The 24745-nt window shown below is 39.6% G+C and overlaps 1 protein-coding gene across 2 annotated transcripts in view; it reads right to left on the reverse strand.

Annotated features, from left to right (window-relative positions):
• LOC105731457 (aldehyde oxidase) overlaps positions 1-24745 on the reverse strand; it is an 87177-nt gene that overhangs the window by 46199 nt on the left and 16233 nt on the right. For both annotated transcript variants that reach the window (XM_021670702.2, XM_021670703.2), the window contains exons 6-19: positions 22773-22834; positions 21728-21817; positions 20683-20763; positions 19930-20074; positions 19153-19245; positions 15646-15797; positions 15363-15456; positions 13281-13390; positions 12363-12547; positions 11239-11401; positions 9142-9234; positions 4394-4563; positions 3966-4092; positions 1243-1365 (exon numbers count right to left, since the gene is read on the reverse strand). In XM_021670702.2, coding sequence (XP_021526377.2) covers positions 1243-1365; positions 3966-4092; positions 4394-4563; positions 9142-9234; positions 11239-11401; positions 12363-12547; positions 13281-13390; positions 15363-15456; positions 15646-15797; positions 19153-19245; positions 19930-20074; positions 20683-20763; positions 21728-21817; positions 22773-22834 — 1688 coding nt within the window. The remainder of the gene's footprint in view (positions 1-1242; positions 1366-3965; positions 4093-4393; positions 4564-9141; positions 9235-11238; positions 11402-12362; positions 12548-13280; positions 13391-15362; positions 15457-15645; positions 15798-19152; positions 19246-19929; positions 20075-20682; positions 20764-21727; positions 21818-22772; positions 22835-24745) is intronic.

Genomic DNA, 24745 nt, shown 5'->3' on the forward strand with positions numbered 1-24745 from the left:
AAATCCTATTTTTAAAAGTTTAATCATTTTCAACTTCACTGGCTGCTTGCTCTTTAAGTAACCTTGAGCCAATTTTCTGAATTTTTCTTAGGAAAGTGATAAAAGAAATGTAATGTATAGGGAGAGGGGCATATTTCCCTGCTATACACTTTGATTAAATCCACTCTGATCCAGTTGATGAAACTTTGAGAGCTTAATCTCTAAACACAATGTGAGGCAATTCTTTTCCACAAAGCCAAAGCTTGTATCTGATGCTGGGATTCTCTGGCAGACAATCACAAGTCTGCTGGCTGATGTGGGGAGGCCTGGGGAAGTGGCATCTGTCATACTTGCTTATCAGGACTTTTACTCAGCTGGAAGGTAGGGGGAGTGAAAAGTAGATATTTAGCCCATGGTACTGGGCAAAGAATTAGAAACAAAATAATTTCTAATAAGTAATTTTAACTCTCCAGCAAAATTTCGGGGGATGGAATATATGAAGCAAGCAAGAACAGCAGGCAACATGTAAATGAAAAGGGCCTGAGAAGGGAATAGAGTGTTTGGATTTGAAACTGGCCAGGAAAATCTGGGAGGTCTAAACGTGCTTTGACTCCAATTAAACTTTTAAAATTTTGTCTTTTTAACATGATTTTAATTTTAAAACATAAGAATATGTTTTAATTTTAAAACATAAGAAAAATTCCCAGAGATAAACTCCATGTTCCTAGGCATCAAGCAGCATGGCAGGAAGCACCCCCAACACCTGGTTCTCCTGGAGACCCTGATCGTGCCCAGGTCGCTTCCTCAGTTCTGCCTCAGGTCATACTAGTCACCCAGAGAGCAATGTGTTCATTATGCTGTGAAGCTACTATTGTGTCCCAGAGCACATGCAGCCTGTATGGACTGAGTCTAATCTATTTACGCTGCCTCCCCAATGTTCATAGGCTAGATCTCAGGATTTGTGCTTGGAATGCTGGGGCAATAGGGTTCCTGTTAGTCCTTGAACATGAATAAGGAAGCTCAGGTTGTTCTGGTGGCCATCTGTGACCACAGGAGATCAAGCCTGAATCGTGGGCAGCAGAGAGTTAGTGGCAAAAGAAACTGTCCTTGGGGAAATTGTTAATCCTGAGACTGTTTAGAGTTCACTAAAGTCCTTGTATTCTGGAAGCCACTTTAATCCACATTTTTCTGTTACAGTAGCCAAAAGCATTTTAATCAACATTTGTTCCGGCTCCCAACTGGCACCACCATGGAACTCATTACCTCGATTGTTAGGATCTGTGGCTCCAAGTCTTGATAGACAATCTTCACTCGCTTAGCAGCTCGCTTTGCCTGAACCTCAGAATCAGCAAGCACGGCACAGACAAGGTGACCCACACAGAAAACCTACGACACAGAAAGATCTTTGTTGTCAAGGAAGGCAGGCATCAGTTCCTCTCTTTTATTCCTTTTCTTCCTGCTTTCTAGTACTAGATCACACTAGGGCTAGGGCTAGATAAACGCTAGGGCTAGGGCTACACACACACAGATGTGACCCCTGCACATCAGTCCATGACTATAACCACAGCTGGCCTCCTGATTCCAGGCACTGGGGAAAGTATAGACCCTTGTGCTCTATCAAAGGAGCTTGAGTGATGTTGTCTTGAGGACAGCTGACTCAGGCTCCAGGCCAAGCCTATGAGGCTATGTGAAGGCCAGCCTGTCCCATGACTTGACATGTAGCTGTCACATGACAATCAGAGCTGTTCTGAGAGAGGCAGCCTCTGCTTTCATGGACAGGGAGGACCAGGAAGTCACAGCTCATCTCAGTCAGAGAGAAAAAGGGGGTGACTTGGGAAGGGGAGTCCCCTTTGATAACAGAACACTGCTGGTGAGCACATCTCTCCTCACCAACTGCCTTTTCATGAAAAGACTTCCTAGCCAAGATGCAACCAAGCATATAGCACCCCCTTCCTGGGGGGCTGGCAGCTAGGATTATTCACCTGCGGGTGGGGTAGCTAGACTCAGGAGTTCACACAAGGACCAGAGCAGAAGATGGGGAAAATAAATCTTAAGGCTTGAGAAAGGTAAAAACAGTCTGGACTGGAAGAAGTCACCATTACTGCTGAGTTATCTCTCCTACCTTATGCTGTAAGGATTCACAATTCCAACGTAATCACTCATTTTAAAAATAGACTTTAAACTATTATGTCTTTTCCACAATGAATGTAAAGCAGTTTTATCAACAGAAAAAAAGGTATTAAAACCATTAAATCTAGTATGAACACAGAAAAGTGTGTTCGTTGGAAGGGGACAGTGAAAGAGAAAAATGAAACAAGAATGGCAATGTGTTGGTAATTGTTGAAGTTGAGTGATGGATCTATGGGGTTCATTGTATAATACTTTTCTATTTTTGTGTATGTTACAACTTCTACAATGAAAACTTTTTAAAAAGGCATTAAGTGCCATAAATGAATATTTTAAAAAGCATTAAACCAATAAAGGCATCATTCACAATGCCACTGTTCTTTGCTCTCCAAAGATGCCTGGTTTTGCTCCTGTGACCTGGCATATAGATGTGGCCCCTAAGATGCTTATACTCTTCATAAGGACATCTCAGAGAGCAGGTACTATCATGCAGTTGAGGCCAGTTTTGCTTTATTTATTTATGCAAAGGCCTTAAATTCTCACTGATTCTGCCAGTGCTGCACAGCCCTGCTTCGGGGGAGTTTCAACCTTGAGTTCCAACTCTCAGTCATCAAGCTTTCATTTCTATGAACCATATCTTCCAGAGAGTATTTTCAAGGGAGAGCCAGAGGAAGGTACTGTTTCAAATTATGAAGCCCTTTTGGGTAAACACTGAACTGAGCAGTCTGTTATGCAGAAAACCTGCTGACTGCTGTCCTTGCTGTAGCCAAAGTTTTAATCATTTGTAACTTTCACAAAGCAACAATATTATCACTATCCCTCTATTCATTCACCCTGCAATGTGGGAAGCAGTGTGTGGAATATACAGATGAATCAGACATGGATCCTCACTCAAGGAATTTATACTAGGTAGAGGAAATATATAAGACAAAACATAAGACAAATAAACAAGCTTAACACAAGGTAGAAAGTACATTAAAGGTCACTTCATTTCCTCCTCTAGACTTTAAGCTGCATGAAAGTAGAAAATCATACATATCTTGTTCAGTTATGGTGACCTGATATCATAGATGCTCATTTTTAAAAAGCCCATTTAGTCCAGGTGTGGTGGCTCATGCCTGTAATCCCAGCACTTTGGGAGATGGAGGCGGGCGGATCACCTGAGGTAAGGAGTTCAAGACCAGCCTAGTCAACATGGTGAAACCCTGTCTCTACTAAAAATACAAAAATTAGGCGTGATGGTATGTGCCTGTAATCCCAGCTATTCAGGAAGCTGAGGCAAGAGAATCGCTTGAACCCGGGAGGCAGAAGTTGCAGTGAGCTGAGATCATGCCACTGCCCTCCAATCTGGGTGACAGAGATAAACTCCATCTCAAAAAAATAAATGAAATGAAATAAAATAAAAAGCCCATTTAACACGTGGAAATATGAATGAATGAACCAGAATAAGCTGAGAGAGAGAGAGAGAACTATTTCTGAATTAAAGAATAAGGAAAAAGGCTTTATGGTATAGATACGACTTGAACTTGTAGTTGAACTGACCACATGGAGACTAGCACAATAATAAGGGATTCTCAGGGAAGGGATTTCCAAATAAAAGTTATCATTAATATGTCTTTATTTATTCACTTATACCATTAGCAGCATGCCATCTCACTACTAGAAAATGTAAAACACCAAATAATCTTTTATTTAACTAATGTCTTACTTATACGGAAAATGAATATACTTTTATAAGAAGCATTCTAAGAATACTGTAGTCTTTCATGGTGTGCCAAATTAGATGGTATCTTTAAGAAAATATGAAGCACTATTAACTGAGAAAGTTATTTTTCAAACAGAAAGCAAAAATGCAGTACCTTATCTGTTGCCAGAAATGTCTCAGTTTCGGTGAAAAAGCAGAAGGAATTGACGTCACTAAGATGTTCTGCTGTCATGATGTCCACTACACCGGGCATGCTGAGAGCTTCTGACAGATCAATAGACCTAGGTGGTATATACAGCAGAGCTCCTGAGAGCGGCCATAGAGCCCGAGAACATGATTAATTGGAAAATAAGATATGAGAGAGGTAAGAACTGTCCAACAGTCTCTGCCAAGCAATTGGGAAAAAAATTCTTGGGTCAATGAAGTTGTAGTAAATCCTACATTTCAATCCCATTTCATCTCTGGTCTGAATTGGGTATCACCAACAAATAGTCTATTTCTTTACACCATTACTTTTCACTAATGTGATTTAGATGAAAAAGCAGTCATTTACGCCCATTGTATAAGAACTTCATCACTTACACAATCTTAGCATGAGCTCTTGAACTAGTCACAAAAGTCAAGAAAAGTTCCTGGTCCACCGGAGGCATGTCATCACAGTAGATGGCCTCCCCCGTGGCATGCTTCACACCAGACAGATGCATGATGGGATGGCCAACTGGGTCTTCAGGATGCTGCTTTGGGCCTATTTTCTGTTTAATAAATAACCAAAATATACTTTTACATTTCTATAGAGAAGGCAGGAATAGTCTTATTATACACATTTCCTATAAGAAGGCAGTATAACCAGAAGAACAATTTGCATATGAAAAATCACTATTGGGCTAGGCGCAGTGTTTCACGCCTATAATCTCAGCACCTTAGAAGGCTGAGGTGGGCAGATCACTTGAGGTTAGGAGTTCGAGACCAGCCTGGCCAACATGGTGAAACTCTACTAAAAATTAAAAACAAAATTAGCCAGATGTGGTGGTGCATGCCTGTAATCCCAGCTACTCAGGAGTCTGAGGCTACAGAATTGCTGGAACCTGGAAGGCAGAGGTTACAGTGGGCCGAGATCACACCACTGCACTCCAGCCTGGGAGACGATAGAGATTCTATCTCAAAGAAGAAAAAAGTCACTATTAGTAACACCAGGAAAATAAACCTACTACGGTAATTCATTAGGCCAACTGGTATGTCGATCCATGATGTTTTTATTTTTCACTTTTTAAAAAATATAGACCCCAAATATCACTAATGGAAATTCCATTTGTGTAAGTAAACAAATTTAAATCCTTCTTCTTGATAGTATAAAGTTATGTCCTCTTGCTAATGCTTATGTATCTCTTTAAATTTTATTATCAAAATGACTTTACTGTTTCTATATAAGCATGACACATATTTTACAGAAGAGTATGATGGTATCATGACTATGTTTATAGAAAATATTGAGGGTATTACTTTAACCAGAGGAGCCTTTTTTTTTTCTATTTTGAATAAGGAAATATAAGAAATAATTGGCAAAACTCTTAACTTAGACAATCCTGGTAGAGAATGAAGCCAAAGGGACCTGCAATTGGAGCAATGATTCACTAATGTTGCTCGTTCTTAGGGCCCCATGGAGCAGAATGTCTTGCTGGTGGCTCTGTAAATACCTCAAATGTGTTTCATTAACCAAAATGGAGATTAGTCAGCACAATATCTGCCCTGGTATTTCAAATATGGGAGTTTCTGACTTTCCCATTTGAATGTATATTGTGAAAAGAATTGAAGGAATGAATAAAGGAGAGAGAGAGTAAAGAGACATGATATAAGCTGAGCTCAGAGCCCAGGGTGAAGGCTGTGGCTGAGGAGTGGCCTGCTAAGCCTTGGCGGGTGTCCCCATCTGTAACTCACTGTGGCAGCATTGCACTCAGTGCTGGGACTGAGGCCAGACTCCCAGAGGCTTTCTCTAGAAGACGTGTGGGTGAGGGGCATACGGTCATGTTGGCCAGGTTGAGGTCAGGGAAAAGCTATGGACGCCACCCCTTCCCATCCTGCAGTTCACATGATCACCCTGAGTCCTGGATCTTCCTTTGAGATGAGCCTTACAATGCCAGGCTACACATCATTGGAAGGAGGGAAGAGAGATCAAGTCACCAACAGAACACACACTGCTTAAAAATCTTTACTGGGAGAAAAAAGAAGAAACAGACCTATTTCCAACATGGTGTCCTTCAAGGCATCTGAAGCGGGGAGAAAAGCTAAATTCTTTTGCATTTGATTACCAGAATGTGCAGTTTGAGAAAGTCTATTCAATACATTTCACAGCTGTGAACAATAAGTTAGATATTGAATCCATCTAAAATAGTATCTCATTTCACACTTCACTGCAGATTCTCCTGTATCAAAGTCCGCCCTGGTCCAGTGAAAGTGCTCTAAGGCTCTTGCTCTATGGAACTGAAGAGAAGTTGTCTGGATTTCCCTGATTAACACATTTCCTTTTCATGCAGATGTTTTTCTTTCTTTTCCTTTCTGAACATTTGTATTTAATTCATCCAATCCCACAAATGGAGGAGAGCTCTGGTTATAATGTAGAACTTTACTTAAGACAGCTGTGAAATGTACAGTTCTCCAACACCCTCTGCTGCTCCAGAACTTGAGAAGGGTGCTCTCCACTCACTACCAAACTACTTAAGGGTCTCAAAAACATAAACCTCTGGCTGGAGTCGGAGATCAGAGATTCTCCAGGCAGGTGGCATGCCTGGAATATCAGTAGGGAATGGCACGGTGGCATGTGTTGAGAACATGTTCAACATCATTATTGATGATTTGATAAAAGAAAAAAAGTATTGTTTTCATAATATAAATGACAAGGAGTAACATGTTAACCAAATTGTGGTTGACAACTATGCACAGAAAGTAGTGTAATTTCTACAATTACCTTGGTGTAAGACGTGTGTAGGATGCACTTATTCCTATTTTATATAAAATTTACTGTTTTATTGCAAAATAAACACTGTTGATAAGCATTTATCGCTTTAATTTCATACTTGTTTTACTTAAATCTAAACTTCTATTTTGAAGTTAGTATAATACAGTGCATAAAAAAAGAGTATTGACTAAGTTTTTGTTTTTTCCTTTTCAGTTATTGTTGAGTCATCCATAATCTAGACAGCAGGAGACTATCGAGAAAAATAATTTAGACCTTGGCCAAGGCACTATTAAATAAAGGTAGATATTAGGCCACTAATGTTGGGGACTGGGGAAAATTAGAGAAATTTTTAGTTATTGGGGTTTGGGCATGAGGACAGATTGGAGGCAGTCCCAATGCCCCAGCTCTATTGACGTAGCTCACACTGCCCTGTCCTCATGGCAAAGGGCTCCCAGCAGTTCTCCTCTTCCCCCTCTGCTTTGAGGAGCTGAGATAGTGATGAAAAGGAAGAAAAAACCAACAATGTAGGTTCTACCAGGTGTAATTTTTCATATGTTACAGATGGTAAGAATTGACTTCCTCTGTAAAATATCTCCCAAAGTGCTGAGCTGTGATGCTTCTTCAGCTCCCAACCTGAACCACATTTGAGTGAAAAAAATCACTCACATCTTTTTAAAACCCTAAGAAGTTTTTTCATCCTGAAAAGCAACATTTCAGATAATTCATGAGCTCAGACATTAAGGAAAGACACTCATAGGTATCTGTAACGGGTCTGGGAGTTAACTGACATAGCACTTTTCACTGTAACCAACAAAACACTTAATAACGTTGGGAAAAAAAAGTCTTTTGAAACCATGCTGTGTGAGGCCTGCCAAAAACTGAGGAAAAATTCCAAAAAATGTCTTTGTCCTGTAGTCAAATATAAAGTTGATTATTTTAAAGATATTGCACTTTTTTTTTTCTGTCAGTTGTGATAAATCTACTGGTGAAAGAGGCTGTCAACTACCTGCTTCTGCTTCGTATTTGGCTAAAGATACTATGGAAGAAAGAATGTTGTCTCCTCAAACTGGTGATCTTTTGAAGCTGTGTCAGAATGCTTTCAAAGCCAATGAACTGATTTAGGGGAAAATGCTCTTTGTGATTGCTGACGTTGCTCCAGTAATGTGGATATTTGTATATGTGTGTGAAAAACCACAGGCAAAACAAAAACAAAACTCATCTATATGGCAGACATATTGTATCTAAAACTTTGTTTTGCAACCAATGATAAACTCTCATTCAAGATCATGCACTATGTGAAAATTTCCTTTTTTCTTTGGATGATTTCAATATCCATTAATTTGTTGTTGTTTCTTTCTGAGGTTTATTCCATTGTCCAAGAAATATTAGGATATTTATAAGTCAAAGGTTTGACTATCATATTTTTAAAGAATACCAGGGAAGATGGCAGCTGTTTTTAAATTTCAAAATGATCATTTTCAGTAGAGTTTGGTGCATTTTAATTTTTAAACATATTGAACCTAAAACCTCAAGGAATATATACCAACTACAATGTTGATTATGACATACTATAAACTTTTACAACTAAATCCAACAATAGATTCAGTGAACAAATGCTTTAAAAAGCCTTTTCATGTTCTTGACTTATTAAAACTCTCCAGGTCAAGTTTCCTGATAATAATTTCAAGGAAAAACACATCAAATTGTATCCACTTTACCAACAGGGTGACTTCAGGCAATACTTTTATGATATGGCAGAAAATTCCATTTGAGAGTTAGGAATTCTGTTCTCTAATAGCCTTTATTGGGAGAGCTTATAAAAAGCTCTTAGAACTTACATTTGATTCAACTCTCAAAAGTAACTAACAGAAAAATCACTTGGAGAATAGGGACTAAGAGAGTAATATATGTTCACATTCAAGTAAACAAATCAGCGGTTCTTTTTAAAAGCATTATTGCATTTTCATCAACTGCCAGGGGCTGTGTCTTTTCCTCTGAAAATGAAAGCAAAGCAGCTCATGGCCCTGCCGCAGAGTGTGACTTTATTGGACTCTGATGCCTTGCAGTGCTTAGGGCAGAAAACACGTGGCAAGGTGGCCAGTTCGTGGGTGTCAGTGGTACAAGGCCCCAGTGCAAAGCATGTGACCTTTAAGACCCAATCAACATTTTTCTTTAATATTATCACTGCCAGATTTGTCTTTAGTCACAATTCTTCATTGATTTCAAAATTTTAATTACCCCTAAAGAAGGCTATAAGTTCACCAGAAGAGGAGCTTGAACTTACAGAGTTTGAGTTTCACAAAGAGACAATGGGAATGTCCAGGTGAAAGCACTATAGCACAGACTCTGAATTTTTAAAAACAGAAATACCACTCACCTGGTACTTTAATGTACTGCAGTGATGTCTGGAATGAAGATCTTCTAAAGCACTTGCATACTTGTCTGCAAGGCTAGGATAGTGAACTGAGTTCTGAAAAGTAGAACCATCGCAGATACTTTAAATGGGTTGAATGTGCCAGAATGGTTTTGGAAGGGAGGCTGGTATGAGTATTAGCAAGCATCTCTACTTTGAAGTCTCACATGTATTAAGCACTCATCCTATTCAGAACCCTAGAATACAAAGCAACTCCCTGACTCAAAGACATATACTCTGAAAGGTGCATACATACTCCCTCATATTATGAATAGCCAGATGAATACAGTAGGTAACTGGCTTCCACCATCTCTATGTTTCTATGATTCTCTCATATACTCTCCTAAATGATTTGAGGACTTATAAACTGATCCAACAGGAAGACAGAAGGTAAGTAAGTAAAATGGAAAGGAAGAAAATACTTAAGCCAGGAAAACATCAGAGTCAAAGTTCACCATTGCAAATAAGCATAAAACTGTTCCATGTTGCCCACCAGCTATGTAGAAAGGGGGACACAGGCTGCCTCCCTGCTGCTGCCCCACAGCGGGAAGGATTCTGTTCCAAAGCAAGAACATTCCTTGGGACTGAGGGAAGTGAGTCAGTTAGTTCTTTACACAAGACTGAGAACATTGCACAGCCTACAGCCAGATAGGGGGAAAGGCTTTCAACAATACACCTAGTGGTTATTTTTTTCTAATTTAAATAATTTTAATAGAAAATAAAACGAGCTAGGTGCCGTGGCTCATGCCTTTAATCCCAGCATTTTGAGAGGCCAAGGCAGGAGGATTGCTTGAGTCCAGGAGTTCAAGACCAGCTTGGGCAACATAGTAAGACCCTGTCTCTACAAAAAAATAAAAGAAATTAGTCAGGCGTGGTGGCTCATGCCTATGGTCACAGTTACTCAGGAGGCTGAGATGAGAGGATTGCTTGAGCCCAGGAAGTTGAGGCTGCAATGAGCTATGATATCACACCACTGTACTCCAATTTGGGTGACAGAGTGAGACCCTGTCTCAAAAAAAAAATAAAAAAATAAAACCAACAAAAGCTATTATTTTTAACGAGAGGAGGGGTGTAAGACTACAAGCAAAAGTTTTAAATTATATCACTTGAGTCAACCAGAAATTGTATTAGTTTACTATTAATGGGAGGAGTCTATAATTGGTTACCTGGTGACAATATGACACTTATCTGTAATTTCAAGTTTTCATTCTTAAAAATGTGATACTACCTTTCTGGTTCCTAGTTGTTCCTGCCTACGATGAGAAGATACCCTCAAAAACAAGGATAAGAGAGGACTTTGTGTCTCCTATTTAAAGTGACCATACTAATTTCTATACCGCAGGAAGACTGTTCTTGGCTTCTAGTCTAGTTTGGTCAGCTGGTTATAGCATGGGGTTTGTGAGGCCAATAAGGCTCAAGTCGCCTTGGGGTCTAACAGATTTATTCAGAGATTTTTTTTTTTAGTTGTATCCTCCCCAGCCAACAATCTTGTAGCACTAACTGTTTGCCCTAAGAGAGACCTGGCAAAATAATGCATGGATTGTCGCTCCTATTATTATGACTACAACTATGGATTTCCTCTGAAGCCCTAGGGACCTACAATGATGCATTTCACAATCATCTTGTGTGGTGGCTGCCATTGTCACCTTATGGGCTAGAGAAATGAAGCTGAATCTGGGAAAGAAGACCAAACACGTGAAGTAAACCTCAAGGTGAGGGTAATATCTCAAGAGGAAAAAGTGCCCTATGGAGGGAAAACTTATTCCTTATTCAAATCATTAGCAAGTTTTCTGAACATGATCTAGAAAAACTGCAGGTCAGAAACAAAATAATTGAATGGTTTTAAATACAAGCTTTCCCAGCTCTCGGCTCTACTTGCAATTCTTCCAAACTCATACCCATCCACAGACAGGCTGAGCAATGCCCGGCAAATGCATGTGTTTCAAACATGGATTGTCTTTTTTATTCTACAGCCATTTGGTAGGGAGTCATTGCCTCTACTTTGGGTGTTATCATAGCTCCCAGTAATGGGGAAGTTAATGTGTAACCCATTGTGTTTACCATCTTTTTCAAAATCTGTGACACTTCCAGGTAGAACTTGAAGAGGAAGCTGATGATGAGGGTCCTCTTGAACTCCACTTTCCCACCTGGAGCCGAACCCGGGAGAGAGACTTCATCCAGAACAAGCCTACAAGCTGTATCCAGCATTTCTTCATTCCAGTGCCTAGAAAGTCCAAAGAGAAGACTCCTAGCCTAACAGGGTTTATTACCCCATATCTTCATCTAACATATAAGGCAAATAGCCACAGTTTCACACAGGAAATAAGAGTACAAGCTCTGGAGTCAGGCAGCCTGAGTTTAAACTGGTCCACCACTCTCAAGGTGTTTAGCCTAGGTCTTGCCATGTCCTCATCTGTAAAAGGGGAATATTAGTAGAACCTAACTCACAGAGTGATCTAGAGAAATAAATGAGAACTCATATAAAATTCATGGTCCAGGAGTAACTGACCTCATAACACTAGGACATTTACTGCATGCCAAGTTCTGCTTTTATTACCTTAAATGTATTCACTCATTTAATCCTCTCAACTGCCCTAAGAGGTAAATATGATCAACCATCTTTGACATACAGGGAACCAAAGTAGCAATATAATTAAGTAAGCTGACTGAGATCATGGAGGAGTTAACAGAGGGTGAACTGAGATTTGGGCCAGGCAGTCTGGGTTTCTCAAGTTTTAAGCTCATGCTTTTAATCCTTATGCTTTGTTATGGCAGCTGATACCAAGTAAAGCTCAAGAAATATTGGCTATTAGTATCACCTATAGATATAGGAAATCAGGTAAGCAAGTGCTTTTAACAATTTATTATAGAACAAATTCTCATACTTGGTTTTTGATCATGGCAAATTATTCTCCCAAAATAAAGAATGCAAATTTGCACAGGGGAAGCGCTCTCTCTCTCTCTCTCTCGCTCTCTCTCTCTCTCTCTCTCTCCTTCCACTCTTACATACACATACACAGACAGAATATATAATTCTCACTTCAGATATATGGAAATAATAACAAAATCTTATTGGAATTCTCAGCCATTAAATAAAAAAGGTATGGAGCATTTTTCTTCTTGTAATCACATCTCACCACAAAAAGGGCTGCTCTAATACTTGGAATCTAAGGACAATGCCTTACCTTCCAATGACTTTCTGGCAGGAATTCTTGGCACAGATGGTGGTTGGACCAATGCCTCCATATGAGATGGATAATTCTCTAATAATGCCATCCTCTTCTCCAAAAAAGACTTTCATTCCCGAATTGACTATCGCTAGTGCATTCTCTTGCCGCTGGGCTTGTCGGAAGGCTGACACAAATTCCCACTGAAAGAAACAGTTAAGTGGCACATGTAGAAACATTGAGCATCACCTATGCTCCAGGCAGTCTGTGTGTGTTGAGCATCATCTACACACTGGTCAGTCTGTGTATGTTGAGTGTCACATTGATATCAGACATGTAGCCCCTAGCATCTCCAAAAAAAGTCAATCTCTGTTGTTGAGGCCACCCAGAATGTGTTTCTTTGTTATGGTAGCCCTAGAAAACTAATATATCCTCTGAGGCAGGCTCGATTATTCCCATTTTACAGAGAGGAATCCAAGGCGCAGAGGATTCAGTAATTAGTTCAGGTCTTGAAACCAGGATTCAAACCTGACTCTGTCTCATGCAAAGGCTAAGTTCTATTGCAAATGTATTTTCAGGCTTTTTTCAAACCACAGGATACAGGTAGAGGTATACTATTCATGTCATATTTAGGGAGAAAGCCTTATGGGACAAAAACTTGTTAGAAAGTAACCTTAGAGTTTGGGGTAGGGGGAGAGAGAGCAAGAATGGCAGAGATAAAGATCTCCTGACCTGAGGAGTGATGGGGCATGTGTAATACAAGGAAAAGGCAACTATTCACAAGTCTTAAAATAATGACCTCACACCACTTCCTGAAGTTGAGCCTTTATCTCCCCCATAAACACTTAACCCTTTTTCTTATTCCACCATATGCTGGAATAAACAAGCCATAGCATCACAGGTGGAACTGGGAAATTGACAGTTGGATGTTCTCACCTTCCTTGAGTAGGGGATGTTCACTGAGATCAAGATTTCTTGAGGCTTAAGATCTGCATTAGGGCATTTGCTGAGGAACTGCTCGTTTAAAGGAATCTGTCGTTTTCCTTCTGTGGAAAGAAATGATACTTTCCCTGGAATCTGTTTGGTCTATTAAATAAACTTCCAAATCTTGGGAAATAATTCTACCAAATGCCTGAGGAAACTGGTTGTTCAGAGAAAGAGGTGCTCTTCCTACGCTTAGCAAATCTTTTACCCTATAAAGCATCTTGCAATGTTTCTTCTAGTCTACACCCCATCTCTTTTTGTTTTCTTTACTTTCTTATTGATCAAAACATCGACCGGGTGCAGTGGCTCACGTCTGTAATCCTAACATTTTGGGAGGCCAAGGCAGGTGGACCATTTGAGGTTGGGGGTTTGAGACCAGACTGGCCAACATGGTGAAATCCCGTCTCTACTAAAAATACAAAAAAATTAGCTGGGCATGGTGGTACATGCCTGTAGTCCCAGCTACTCAGGAAGCGGAGGCAAGAAAATCACTTGAACCCAGGAGGCGGAGGTTGCAGTGAGTCGAGATCACGCCACTGCACTTCAGCCTGGATTACAGAGTAGACTCCAACTAAAACAAAATTTAAAATAAATAGATAGATAAGAACATCTAGCGGAGTAGCCCAGAGTTTCAGGTAGAATAGAATCTTAGCAGTCCTCTTCCTGACAGCGCAATTCACTTAAAGCTTTACAAGAAGGGAGTAAATACTAGTATCTCCTTTGATATTCCGATCAAGTCAGCCAAAAATTATTTATTGTTTGTAACCAGGAACCCTACTAGGTACAGTCATGAATAAGAAATTATCATTAATAAACTTGTATACTAGTGAGGTGTTATCTTACTTTTTTATATCTTGTTCCAGTACCTAGAGAACCTTAGTTCTTTAATCAATATATCAGGAAGAGGAACAGTTTAAAACTATAACAAAATATGAGTTGGAGATGAAAGCTAAAGAGCTTTTGATGTCTATATTCACATCACAAAACCTGTTTCTCATAGTATGAGTTTTTAAGGGGATGTTACTTAAATTGAAAACTCTGAATGCAAATCTTCCTCTTTAAGATAGTTTTGCGGCCTAATGCCGTGGCTCAGGCCTGTAATTCCAACACTTTGGGAGGCAGAGGCGGGTAGATCCCCTGAGGTCAGGAGTTCGAGACCAGCTTGGCCAACATGGTGAAACATCATCTCTACTAAAAATACAAAAATTAGCTGGGTGTGGTGGTGTGTGCCTGTTCTCTCAGCTACTCAGGAGGCTGAGGCCGGAGAATTGCTCGAACCCAGGATGTAGAGGTTGTAGTGAGCTGAGATTGTGTCACTGCACTCCAGACTGGGTGACAGAGAGATTCCATTTTAAAAAAGAAAAGAAAAAAGATAGTTTTGTGGTTTAAATGACATGAAGAGTAAGTAGTTCACGATGCTAGTGAAATGATATGATAGAAAGCTAGACCATATTTTTAATGAAAAAATAAAAACCCACAAATTTATAGAGGACCGATTAGAACTTCCTAATAATATTCAAGCAAATTGGAAGAACAATAAATTAAATGTTGTGGACTTAGTTTCAATAACAAAAATCAAATAAATAAATAAATGTAGAACGAGGCCCAATCATTGTTCACCTGAAAAAGACTTGTATGTTTCCATCAATGATAAATTAAGTATGAGCCCAAAGCACAATGTGGGTGCCATAACACTCCTGTACCACCTGGAGAATGTCTTGAACAAAGGGGCCAATAGTTCTCAATAGTATGTATTTCTCAGCAATAATCAGATCATATCTGGACATTAACCATCACAAACATGTCCAGTGTAGGGTGACCAGTATGAGAAAAAAAAAATCCCAGAAAGACACAGGGGAAGAAAGCCTGCAATATTAAGACAAGACTCAGAAACTTTCTAGTATTCAGAAAAGCAGAGAAAATTATTGATATTATAGGGAAAAGTCATTTTCAGGACTGGACTTCCTACTTCCTCAGAGAGAAAAGTGGGTAGAGAAACAGCTGAATAATCCCCGAGTAGGGGCTGTCACTTACCTTTTGATAGCAAGTTGAGGGTACAGTTACCCACAGCCAGGAGGGGATTCAGATCTGAATCTGGATGCCTGCTAATGATGTGTCCCCCTAAAGACTTTTTAAAACAATGAGTTATTTTCATTTCAGTTATGTAATCATAAAAACACAAGTGCTGAAATAAGGATTAAGCAAGGCTTTGGATAACTATCTTTTTCGCTGTTCCAAAAGAATGAAAATGTCATGATTCATTAGAGAGAGCCACCCAAGGGATGCATACCAGAATTTACTGTCATCAGATACATACAGCCATGTTTCTGATCTGGGACCCAGCCAGAGTTCTCAAATGCTTCAAGAGAGCTTGGTACATCTGTGTCTTCTCCTCTGGAAGCTTCTGGACCACATCAGCCAAAATGTCCTTCACCTGAGCTAGGCTGAGACCAGCACCAAGGGTGAGTCCTGAAATGAAGTCATTTGTAAATAATGCAGTGTGATCACTGCTGACCTGAAAATGTCCATTAGACCAAAGCTATAGACATAGAATCTTTGTACTGGATACATGCTGCCCTGCTTATTTGTGATGGTGGTAACAGGCAGTGATGGTGGTGGTGGTGATGAAGGTAATGGTGGTAATGAAGGTGGTGGTGATGGGGTGGTGGTAGGGATAGCAGTAAGGGGGTGGTGTAGTGGTGGTAGTGAAGGTGGGGGTAATGGTAGTGGTGGTGGTAGTAATGGAAGTGGTGTTGATGGAGGTAATGAAGGCTAGATTCATTGAACACTCACTCTCTATCAAGTATTATGTTGAATGCTTTAGATAATCTCCTTAAATCTGGACAGACCTATGAGATATTAATAGCCCCATTTCACAGATGAAGAAACTGAGAGTTATTTAAGTAATTTGCCTAAGATCTGACAGCTAATATATGCCATTGTCAAGAGTTAGATTTCAGAGGCTGTACTCCAAACCCACATTAATATTGTTTCTCATCATTGCCATTAAATCAATTTCCTCCACAGGAATGGAAAAACCAGTCTGTAAGCTGTTTAATACATAAACTTGCTACTGGGGTTTTAAAGAGCAAAGACTGTGTTATGTTCATCTTTATCTTCTGTCCAGCACTTAGCACTGTATCCTTCATTAAATAGTTGTTATATTTCTCTGATATTGCAGACAGAGGAAGTTCTTCAGTAAAAATTGAACTATTCAGACAATTAGTATTCAGATTAACTTTAGAGAATTCTTCCCTGAGCCTTCCTCCAGAATGTTATCATTCCTGTTTTTTTAATGCTTTCTGTTCCCATTTTATTTATTTATTTTTAAATTTTACTTTAAGTTCTAGGATACATGTGCAGAATGTGCAGGTTTGTTACATAGGTATACATGTGCCATGGTGGTTTGCTGCACCTATCAACCCTTCATCTAGGTTTTAAGCACCACATGCATTAGGTATTTGTCATAATGCTCTCCCTTCCCTTGCCCCCTACCCACTCACAGGCCTCGGTGTGTTGTTCCCTCTCTGTGTCCATGTGTTCTCATTGTTCAACTCCCACTTATGAGTAAGAACATGTGGTGTTTGGTTTTCTGTGCCTGTATTGCTTTGCTGAGAATGATGGCTTCCAGCTTCATCCATGCCCCTGCAAGGGAGGTGATCTCATTCTTTTTTATGGCTGCATAGTATTCCATGGCATATATGTGCCACATTTTCTTTTCTAGTCTATCATTGATGAACATTTGGGTTGGTTCCCAGTCTTTGCTATTGTGAACGGTGCTGCAATAAACATATGTGTGCATGTGTCTTTATAATAGAAAGATTTACAATTCTTTGGGTACATACCCAGTAATGGGATTGCCAGGTCGAATGGTATTTCTGGTTCTAGATCCTTGAGGAATTGCCACACTGTCTTCCACAATGGTTGAACTAATTTAAACTCCCATCAACAGTGTAAAAGTGTTCCTATTTCTCCACAGCCTTGCTAGCATTTATTGTTTCCTGACTTTTTAATAATCACCATTCTGACTGGCATGAGATGGTATCTCATTGTGGTTTTCATTTGCATTTCTCTAATGATCATTGATGATGAGCACCACATAAAAAAGCTTATCCACCGTAATCAAGTCAGCTTCATCCCAGGGATGCAAGGCTGGTTCAACATATGCAAATTGATAAGCATAATCCCTCACATAAACAGAACCAGTGACAAAAACCACATGATTATTTCAGTAGATGCAGAAAAGGCCTTTGATAAAATTCAACATCTCTTCATGTTAAGAACTTTCAATAAACTAGGTATTGATGGAACATATCTCAAAATAATAAGAGCTATTTACGACAAACCCACAGCCAATATCATACTGAATGGGCAAAAGCTGGAAGGATTCCCTTTGAAAACTGGCACAAGACAAGGATGTCCTCTCTCACCACTCCTATTCAACATAGTATTGGAAGTTCTGGTCAGGGCAATCAGGCAAGGAAAAGAAATAAAGGGTATTCAATTAGGAAAAGAGGAAGTCACCAAATTGTCTCTATTTGCAGATGACCTGATTGTATATTTAGAAAACCCCATCAACTCAGTCCAAACACTAATTAAGCTGATAAGCAACTTCAGCAAAGTCTCAGGATACAAAATCAATGTACAAAAATCACAAGCATTCCTATACACCAACAACAGACAAAGAGAGAGCCAAATCATGAATGAATTCCCATTCAAAATTGCTATAAAAAGAATAAAATACCTGGGAATACAACTCACAAGGGATGTGAAGGACCTTTTCAAGGAGAACTACAAACCACTGATCAAGGAAATAAGAGAGGACACGAACAAATGGAAAAACATTCCATGCTCATGAATAGGAAGAATCAATATCGTGAAAATAGCCATACTGTCCAAAGTAATTTATAGATTCAATGCTATCTGCATCAAGCTACCATTGACTTTCTTCACAGCATTAGAAAAAACTGCTTTAAATTTCACATGGAACCAAAAAGAGCCCATGTAGCCAAGACAATCCTAAACAAAAAGAATAAAGCAGGAGGCATCCTGCTACCTGACTTCAAACTATACTACAAGACTACAGTAACCAAAACAGCATGGTACTGGTACTAAAACAGATATATGGACCAATGGAACAGAACAGAGACCTCAGAAATAAAACCACATATCTACAACCATCTGATCTTTGACAAACCTGACAAAAGAAAGCAATGGGGAAAGGATTCCCTATTTAATAAATGGTGCTGGAAAACTGGCTAGCCATATGCAGAAAACTGAAATGGAACCCCTGTGTTACACGTTATACAAAAAGTAACTCAAGATGGATTAAAGACTTAAACATAAGACCCAAAACCATAAAAACCCCAGAAGAAAACCTAGGCAATACCCTGCAGGACATAGGCATGGGCAAAGACTTCATGACTAAAACATCAAAAGCAATTGCAACAAAAACCAAAATTGACAATTGAGATCTAATTAAAGTAAAGAGTTTCTGTATAAAAGAAAGTAGTATCAGAGTGAACAGGCAATCTGCAGAATGGGAGAAAAATTTTGCAATTTACCCATTGACAAAGGTCTAATATCCAGAATCTAAAAGGAACTTAAACAAATTTATAAGGGAAAAACAACCCCATAAAAAAGTGGGCAAAGGATATGAACTGACACTTCTCAAAAGAAGACATTTATATGATAAACATATCATTCTTATAAGAAGATAATTTCTGTGTGTATAATTAGGAATCATTCTTTTCCTGCTTGTCTGCTGGGCAAGGTAAATTGATTAATGCATATTAACTAAGAAAATAGAGACTTAAGAACTCACCATTAGATGCATGGATTATAACACTCAGTTCTTCAATTCTATCAGGAGAAATTATAACTGGGTGAAAGACACCTTTAAATTTCACTTCAGGCCCTAAAGGATTAAAAAAAATCATAATAAGACTGGAATAAAGGGACTGCCTTTTAAATTTGAAATTATTATTAAACTAATATCTTTAAATATATAAAAATTATGTATCTTTCTATTCATCTGTTTATTGCCAAATCACATACAGAGAGAATGGCTGGATAGATTTTCATTAAACTTGGAAGACTCTGGAATTGTCAACCTTGAAACTTGGGCTATATGGCATGCTCAGAATTCTCTCTGGGAAGACTCTAAGGGCTCCTCAAGCTGAGCAAACACTGGATGCAACAGGAAGACCCTGTAGCTGCGGTTTAAGTAAAACATGTTACACCTATTGAGACACCCCGAGAGCGGAAACAAAGAGCAATTTCAAATTTGAGGCCCAGATCAATCCCCAAATGGAAAGACAGGACAGCTGTCACTGGAGCTGCTGCTGCTGGTTTGCTATGGAGCAAGCCCCTCGGGTGCAACTCTGCACACTGCTCCGATGAGAGGTGAGAGGGACTTACTTAATACTAGTTAGAAAGTCTCTTGGGCAAGCTCAGGAAGTCTAGCCCAAAAGATTTAAAATGCTATTTTAGACTGCTTTTCCTGAGAACACATGTATATGAAGTTTCCCTGCCCTCTCCGGCCCCACCCTAAGCTCTTTTCCTCAATTTCCCTATAAGAAGTCCCTGGGGTTCTACATACCCACGGAGGTGTTTCCCATAACAACAGGGGCCTGGGGATACTTGAATTTCAATTCCAGCAGTTCCTTCAGGGTCACGGGGGAAAACCACGCCATTCTCTCACTGCCAAACACCCTGGTCCTTTGGGGCTGTTTCTCAGCCATTATCTATTGAAAAAGCAATTGGGATTCAAGGTATCCAATGGTGCCATCTCCACCTGTTTCCACTCGATCATTAGCATTGTAGAAACAGAAAGAGAAAATACACATCACTAAAAAATAAAGTACAAAGTGACCTAAAAGTAGAGCTTTACAAGGAATCAGAGTTCAGAATAAAAGCACAACAGTTCTTTACTCCTGGGAACTGCTCAGTCTATCTCCCTTTGGTGTTCTTATGTCTCAGAGAACTTCATTTTAATGTTTGTAAATATAGTAACATGCTTAATCTTGTTAAGTCATTCCATGGAGGAATAAACTTCAGCAAAAGTGGAAGTAGGAAACATGTCTACACAGTGTGTGAACCCACACGCTGTGATTTCATGATTTGTAGATGCTATCTACTGCTTCTTACAGTCAGTTCAGCTGTCCCCTCATGGTGACCCCACCCTCATTCCTCCTCTTCTTCCTCAGTCCATAATTTTTAGATCTTGAGATAAGGATGACAGAGAGGCCTTACCTATTTGCCAATCAGCTTTTGAGAGAATCCATAAACAAATGCCCTTCCTGATATTTCACCATGAATTCTTCCAGGATGAACTCAACATTGCTTTACTTACCATTAGTTCAGGAGGAAATATCAGTTCCTGGGTTGGATCCAATGGCAGAAACTCCTCTTCTGTGAAGAGTTTTGGACTTGTCTTAAAAAGAGAACATATCAGAAGTTATTGTTATCAAGCAACTTTAAAATCCTTTGTGGAATAAGGCCAAAAGATAGACACATGGTCAGATATAGCAAACCGACAAAAAGGTCTAGTGGCCAGCCATAATCCCTGAGCTCCAAACCAAGGGCTCTGACACAAACCTGGTCATCAGCAACTCAGTGCTGATGCCAATGTGCCTCTGGAGGCCTCAACTCCCTGCACATTCTCTTTGGAGTCTGGGGACAGCAGAAGAGGAGGCAGCAGCAGCACACACAGCTGGAATAAGAACGGCCCCCTGAACCTCTCCTGTCTCTACTCGCTCTACCTGTTCTTTCATTTCTGTGACATCTCCACTTTACTTCTGGCCCTTGGAAAATAACTTGAAAAATGCTTTTAAAAATTAAGAGACACTAAGGAAACAATGTGCTTTCCTTCCTGTAGATAATTGTATCTAAATGGGAATAATATCTGGAATGAGGACAAAATTGCTATGACAGAATTTTTTTTTTTTTTTTTTTTGAGACAGAGTTTCGCTCTTGTTACCCAGGCTGGAGTGCAATGGCACAATCTCGGCTCACCGCAACCTCCGCCTCCTGGGTTCAGGCAATTCTCCTGCCTCAGCCTCCTGAGTAGCTGGGATTACAGGCACGCGCCACCTTGCCCAGCTAATTTTTTGAATTTTTAGTAGAGATGGGTTTTCACCGTGTTAACCAGGATAGCGTCGATCTCTTGACCTCGTGATCCACCCGCCTCAGCCTCCCAAAGTGCTGGGATTACAGATGTGAGCCACTGCGCCCGGCCAGACAGAATTTTTTTTATAGAGATGGAATGAGAATGGGAGAGGGCACATGTTGACACACCTCAAATTACTCAGTTGAGTAGCCATTTATTTTTCCTAAGAGTATGTTGGCTCATGCTCATGTCCTGAGAAAACCTTATAAAAGCTCTGCATTTCACTGACCTCACTTCCTTCCTCGAATTCTGGCAATCCATTGATTCCTTGATCCAAACAGCAAATCCCATTTTCTTTACTTTGACAGCAACCTGAAGTCTAGTGGACAAAAACAAATCACTAAGAATTTATTGCTGATTCTACTAAGTAGTAAATAAAGCAGGTGAGAACCAGTTGAAACATAATGCTGAATCAATATTGTTAGATGCCGTGAAAGACTGGCACTTAAAAGACTGGTACTTAAAACATATCCAAACTAACTTTAATGAAAAACCGGAGCTGATAGGAAATTTTGAATAGCAGTGATTATTAAATAAGTTAAAAGACATAAATACTTTATAACTAAGCCTGGCACATAGATTAAATATTAATAAAATATTAATAATGATTAGTTTATATTTTTAGTATTTTAAATATTAATAAATATTAACAAGTATTATTACTGTCATCTCTGTTCTTATCATGACATACTGAATTCATAGTTTAACATCCAAAGGGCAATCTTATACCCTTCATCACAACCTTGTTTGTTCATTTATTCATTCAACAAATATTGAGTATTTATTGCACCATATAGTTATTGAGTATTGCTGCTCAATGACTATACGGTGACTGGACTCGGAGACATACAGCCTCTGCTGTGAAGCAGCCCACAGTCTGGTGATGAGATGGGATAGCAAATGATCAGTTGTACCACATTGTGACCAAAGCTGCGATGGGACATGCAGATGCCCATCCCATGTTCGCAGAGGCCTATAGGAACACCAGGGCAGGGCACCTGACCCAAGCAAAGAGGTCAGGAAAGACCTCTTAGAAGCAATGACACACAGCCAATGTCAAAATGCTCGGGTGTTCATTATGTGACTACCAAGGCAAGCTCAATGAATGAGGGTAAGTGTCCTGGTCAAGATCAAATAACAAACAGCAGCTAGAAACCTTGAGATAAGAAGTCGCCATGTATTAGTAAGATGGCTGTCCCCCTAACCACTGACAACCCCTACCATTCTGTTTCATTGGGGAAAAAGTACTCAAACATGTGGTCCTTTCCACTTACTTTACAGAAAGTCTTGCATGCATCAATTATGGGCCTGTATCCAGTGCAACGGCACAGGTTACCTGAAGGAGAAAAATCCAGCTCTGTTAACCAAGTGACCCAGATAAAGGCACTGTCTACCAAGAGTGTGATGGAAGTAAAGACCCTGTCATAGAGGAAAGCTCTGTTTGACATTTTAGTCCACCTAATCTACAAAGTCAGATCTTTTCATCAGCAACTTGGGATATTTAATTAAGAATCTTGAGGCAGATTTTAACAGCTCAGGCATTCGTGCTTTCTCCTGTAAAGTTGTTATGCCTTCTGCTGGTGATAGGTGCTCAAACAACACAATGATTTCAAGTCAAAAACTTGCTCTACAGTCACACTCAAGAGCTAAGCCTCATTTTTCAAAAAAATTATTTATTTATTTATTTATTTAGAGACAGGGTTTCACTCTGTCGCTCAGGCTGCAGGTACGGTGGTTCAATCTCGGCTCACTGCAACTTCTACCTCCTGAGTTCAAGTGATTTTTCTGCCTCAGACTCCTGAGTAGCTGGGACTACAGGCACACACCACCAGGCCAGGCTAATTTTTGTATTTTTAGTAGAGATGGGGTTTCACCACGTCAGCCAGGCTGGTCTCAAATTCCTGACCTAAGGTGATCTGCCCACCTTGGCCTCCCAAAATGCTGGGATTACAGGCGTGAGCCACTGTGCCCAGTCAGCCTAATTTTTTTTTAAACAACAAAATCCATTTTATTGAGCTATTATTGACATACAAGAAGCTGTACAACTTGGTAAATTTGGAGATAAGTCTTATACCCATGAAACCATCACCACAGTCAAGGTTATAAACATATCTATTACCTCTAAGTTCCCTCCCATCATTTATTTATTTGTTCATTTATTTTGTGGTTACTACAACATCTACCCTTTTAGCAAATGTTTGAGTATACAATACAGTGTTGTTAACTATAAGCATTATGCTGTACAGTATCTCTAGGACTCATTCATTTTGCATAACTGAAACTTTTTACCTTTGACCAATACCTCTGTGTTTTCTCCTTCCCCAGGCCCTGGTAATCACCATTCTATTCTCTGCTTCTATGGGTCTGACTACTTTAGGTTCCTTGCATGAGGGATCATGTAGCATTTGTTCTTCTGTGCCTGGCTTATTTCACTCAGCATAATGTCCTCCATTTTCATTCATGTTGTTGCAAATGGCAAGCTTTACTTCTTTTTCTAAAGAAAAATACCCCTCATTCTTAACACTTACCGTGACAGTTACCAATATATTGAAAAAAAAAAAAAAAAAAAAGAGCACTCTAAGCTTCAGCTGATAGAAAGATCAAAGTTATTATATAGCAGCTAAGGTAGTTATTAAACTGTGAAAGCAGTCGGGTGTATTTATTTACAATAAATCATTAGGCCAGCGTTTCTCTCACAGTATGGTCCTGTGTTCCTCCTCCACCCCCAAATCTGAAGTCTTATTTAAAAACAATATTGCTGAGTCAAACTCTCTAGGGGTGGGTCCCAGGAATCTTTATTTCTCACAAATTCCCATGTATGATCTAAGTACCCTGAAATCTGAGAATCCTTGTCACTTGTTTACATCATAAACAGCCATGAAATCGAATTCATGATAAGACCTAAAGGAAATCAGGCAGAAGACAGTTTATGAGCAATGTTTCTCCTATGTCCATTTGTTCTGATTTTCCCTGGAACATTTTTGCAGAGTAAGTGTACATATGAGCTTTAGGCTCATGTTCTCCAGCAGAGAAATGAGGTCTTCAGGAGGCCTGAGACAAAGACAAACAGAGTCATGGAGAATTTCACCAGAAATAGGACTTGAGAGGGTATCATTTAAAAGACTTGTTTAGAATCTCGTTGATGTGGATATCCTCCTGCCACATACACACTGAGCTCTTGAACTTGACAAAATCACTCTAGAGTGAATAGAGACCGTTCTTTGCAATAAGTATCAAGTATCACCAT

The sequence above is a fragment of the Aotus nancymaae genome, unplaced genomic scaffold (assembly GCF_030222135.1).
Source record: "Aotus nancymaae isolate 86718 unplaced genomic scaffold, 86718_ANA_hifiasm-v0.15.2.pri h1tg000008l, whole genome shotgun sequence".
In the NCBI taxonomy this organism is placed as follows: Eukaryota; Metazoa; Chordata; class Mammalia; order Primates; family Aotidae; genus Aotus; species Aotus nancymaae.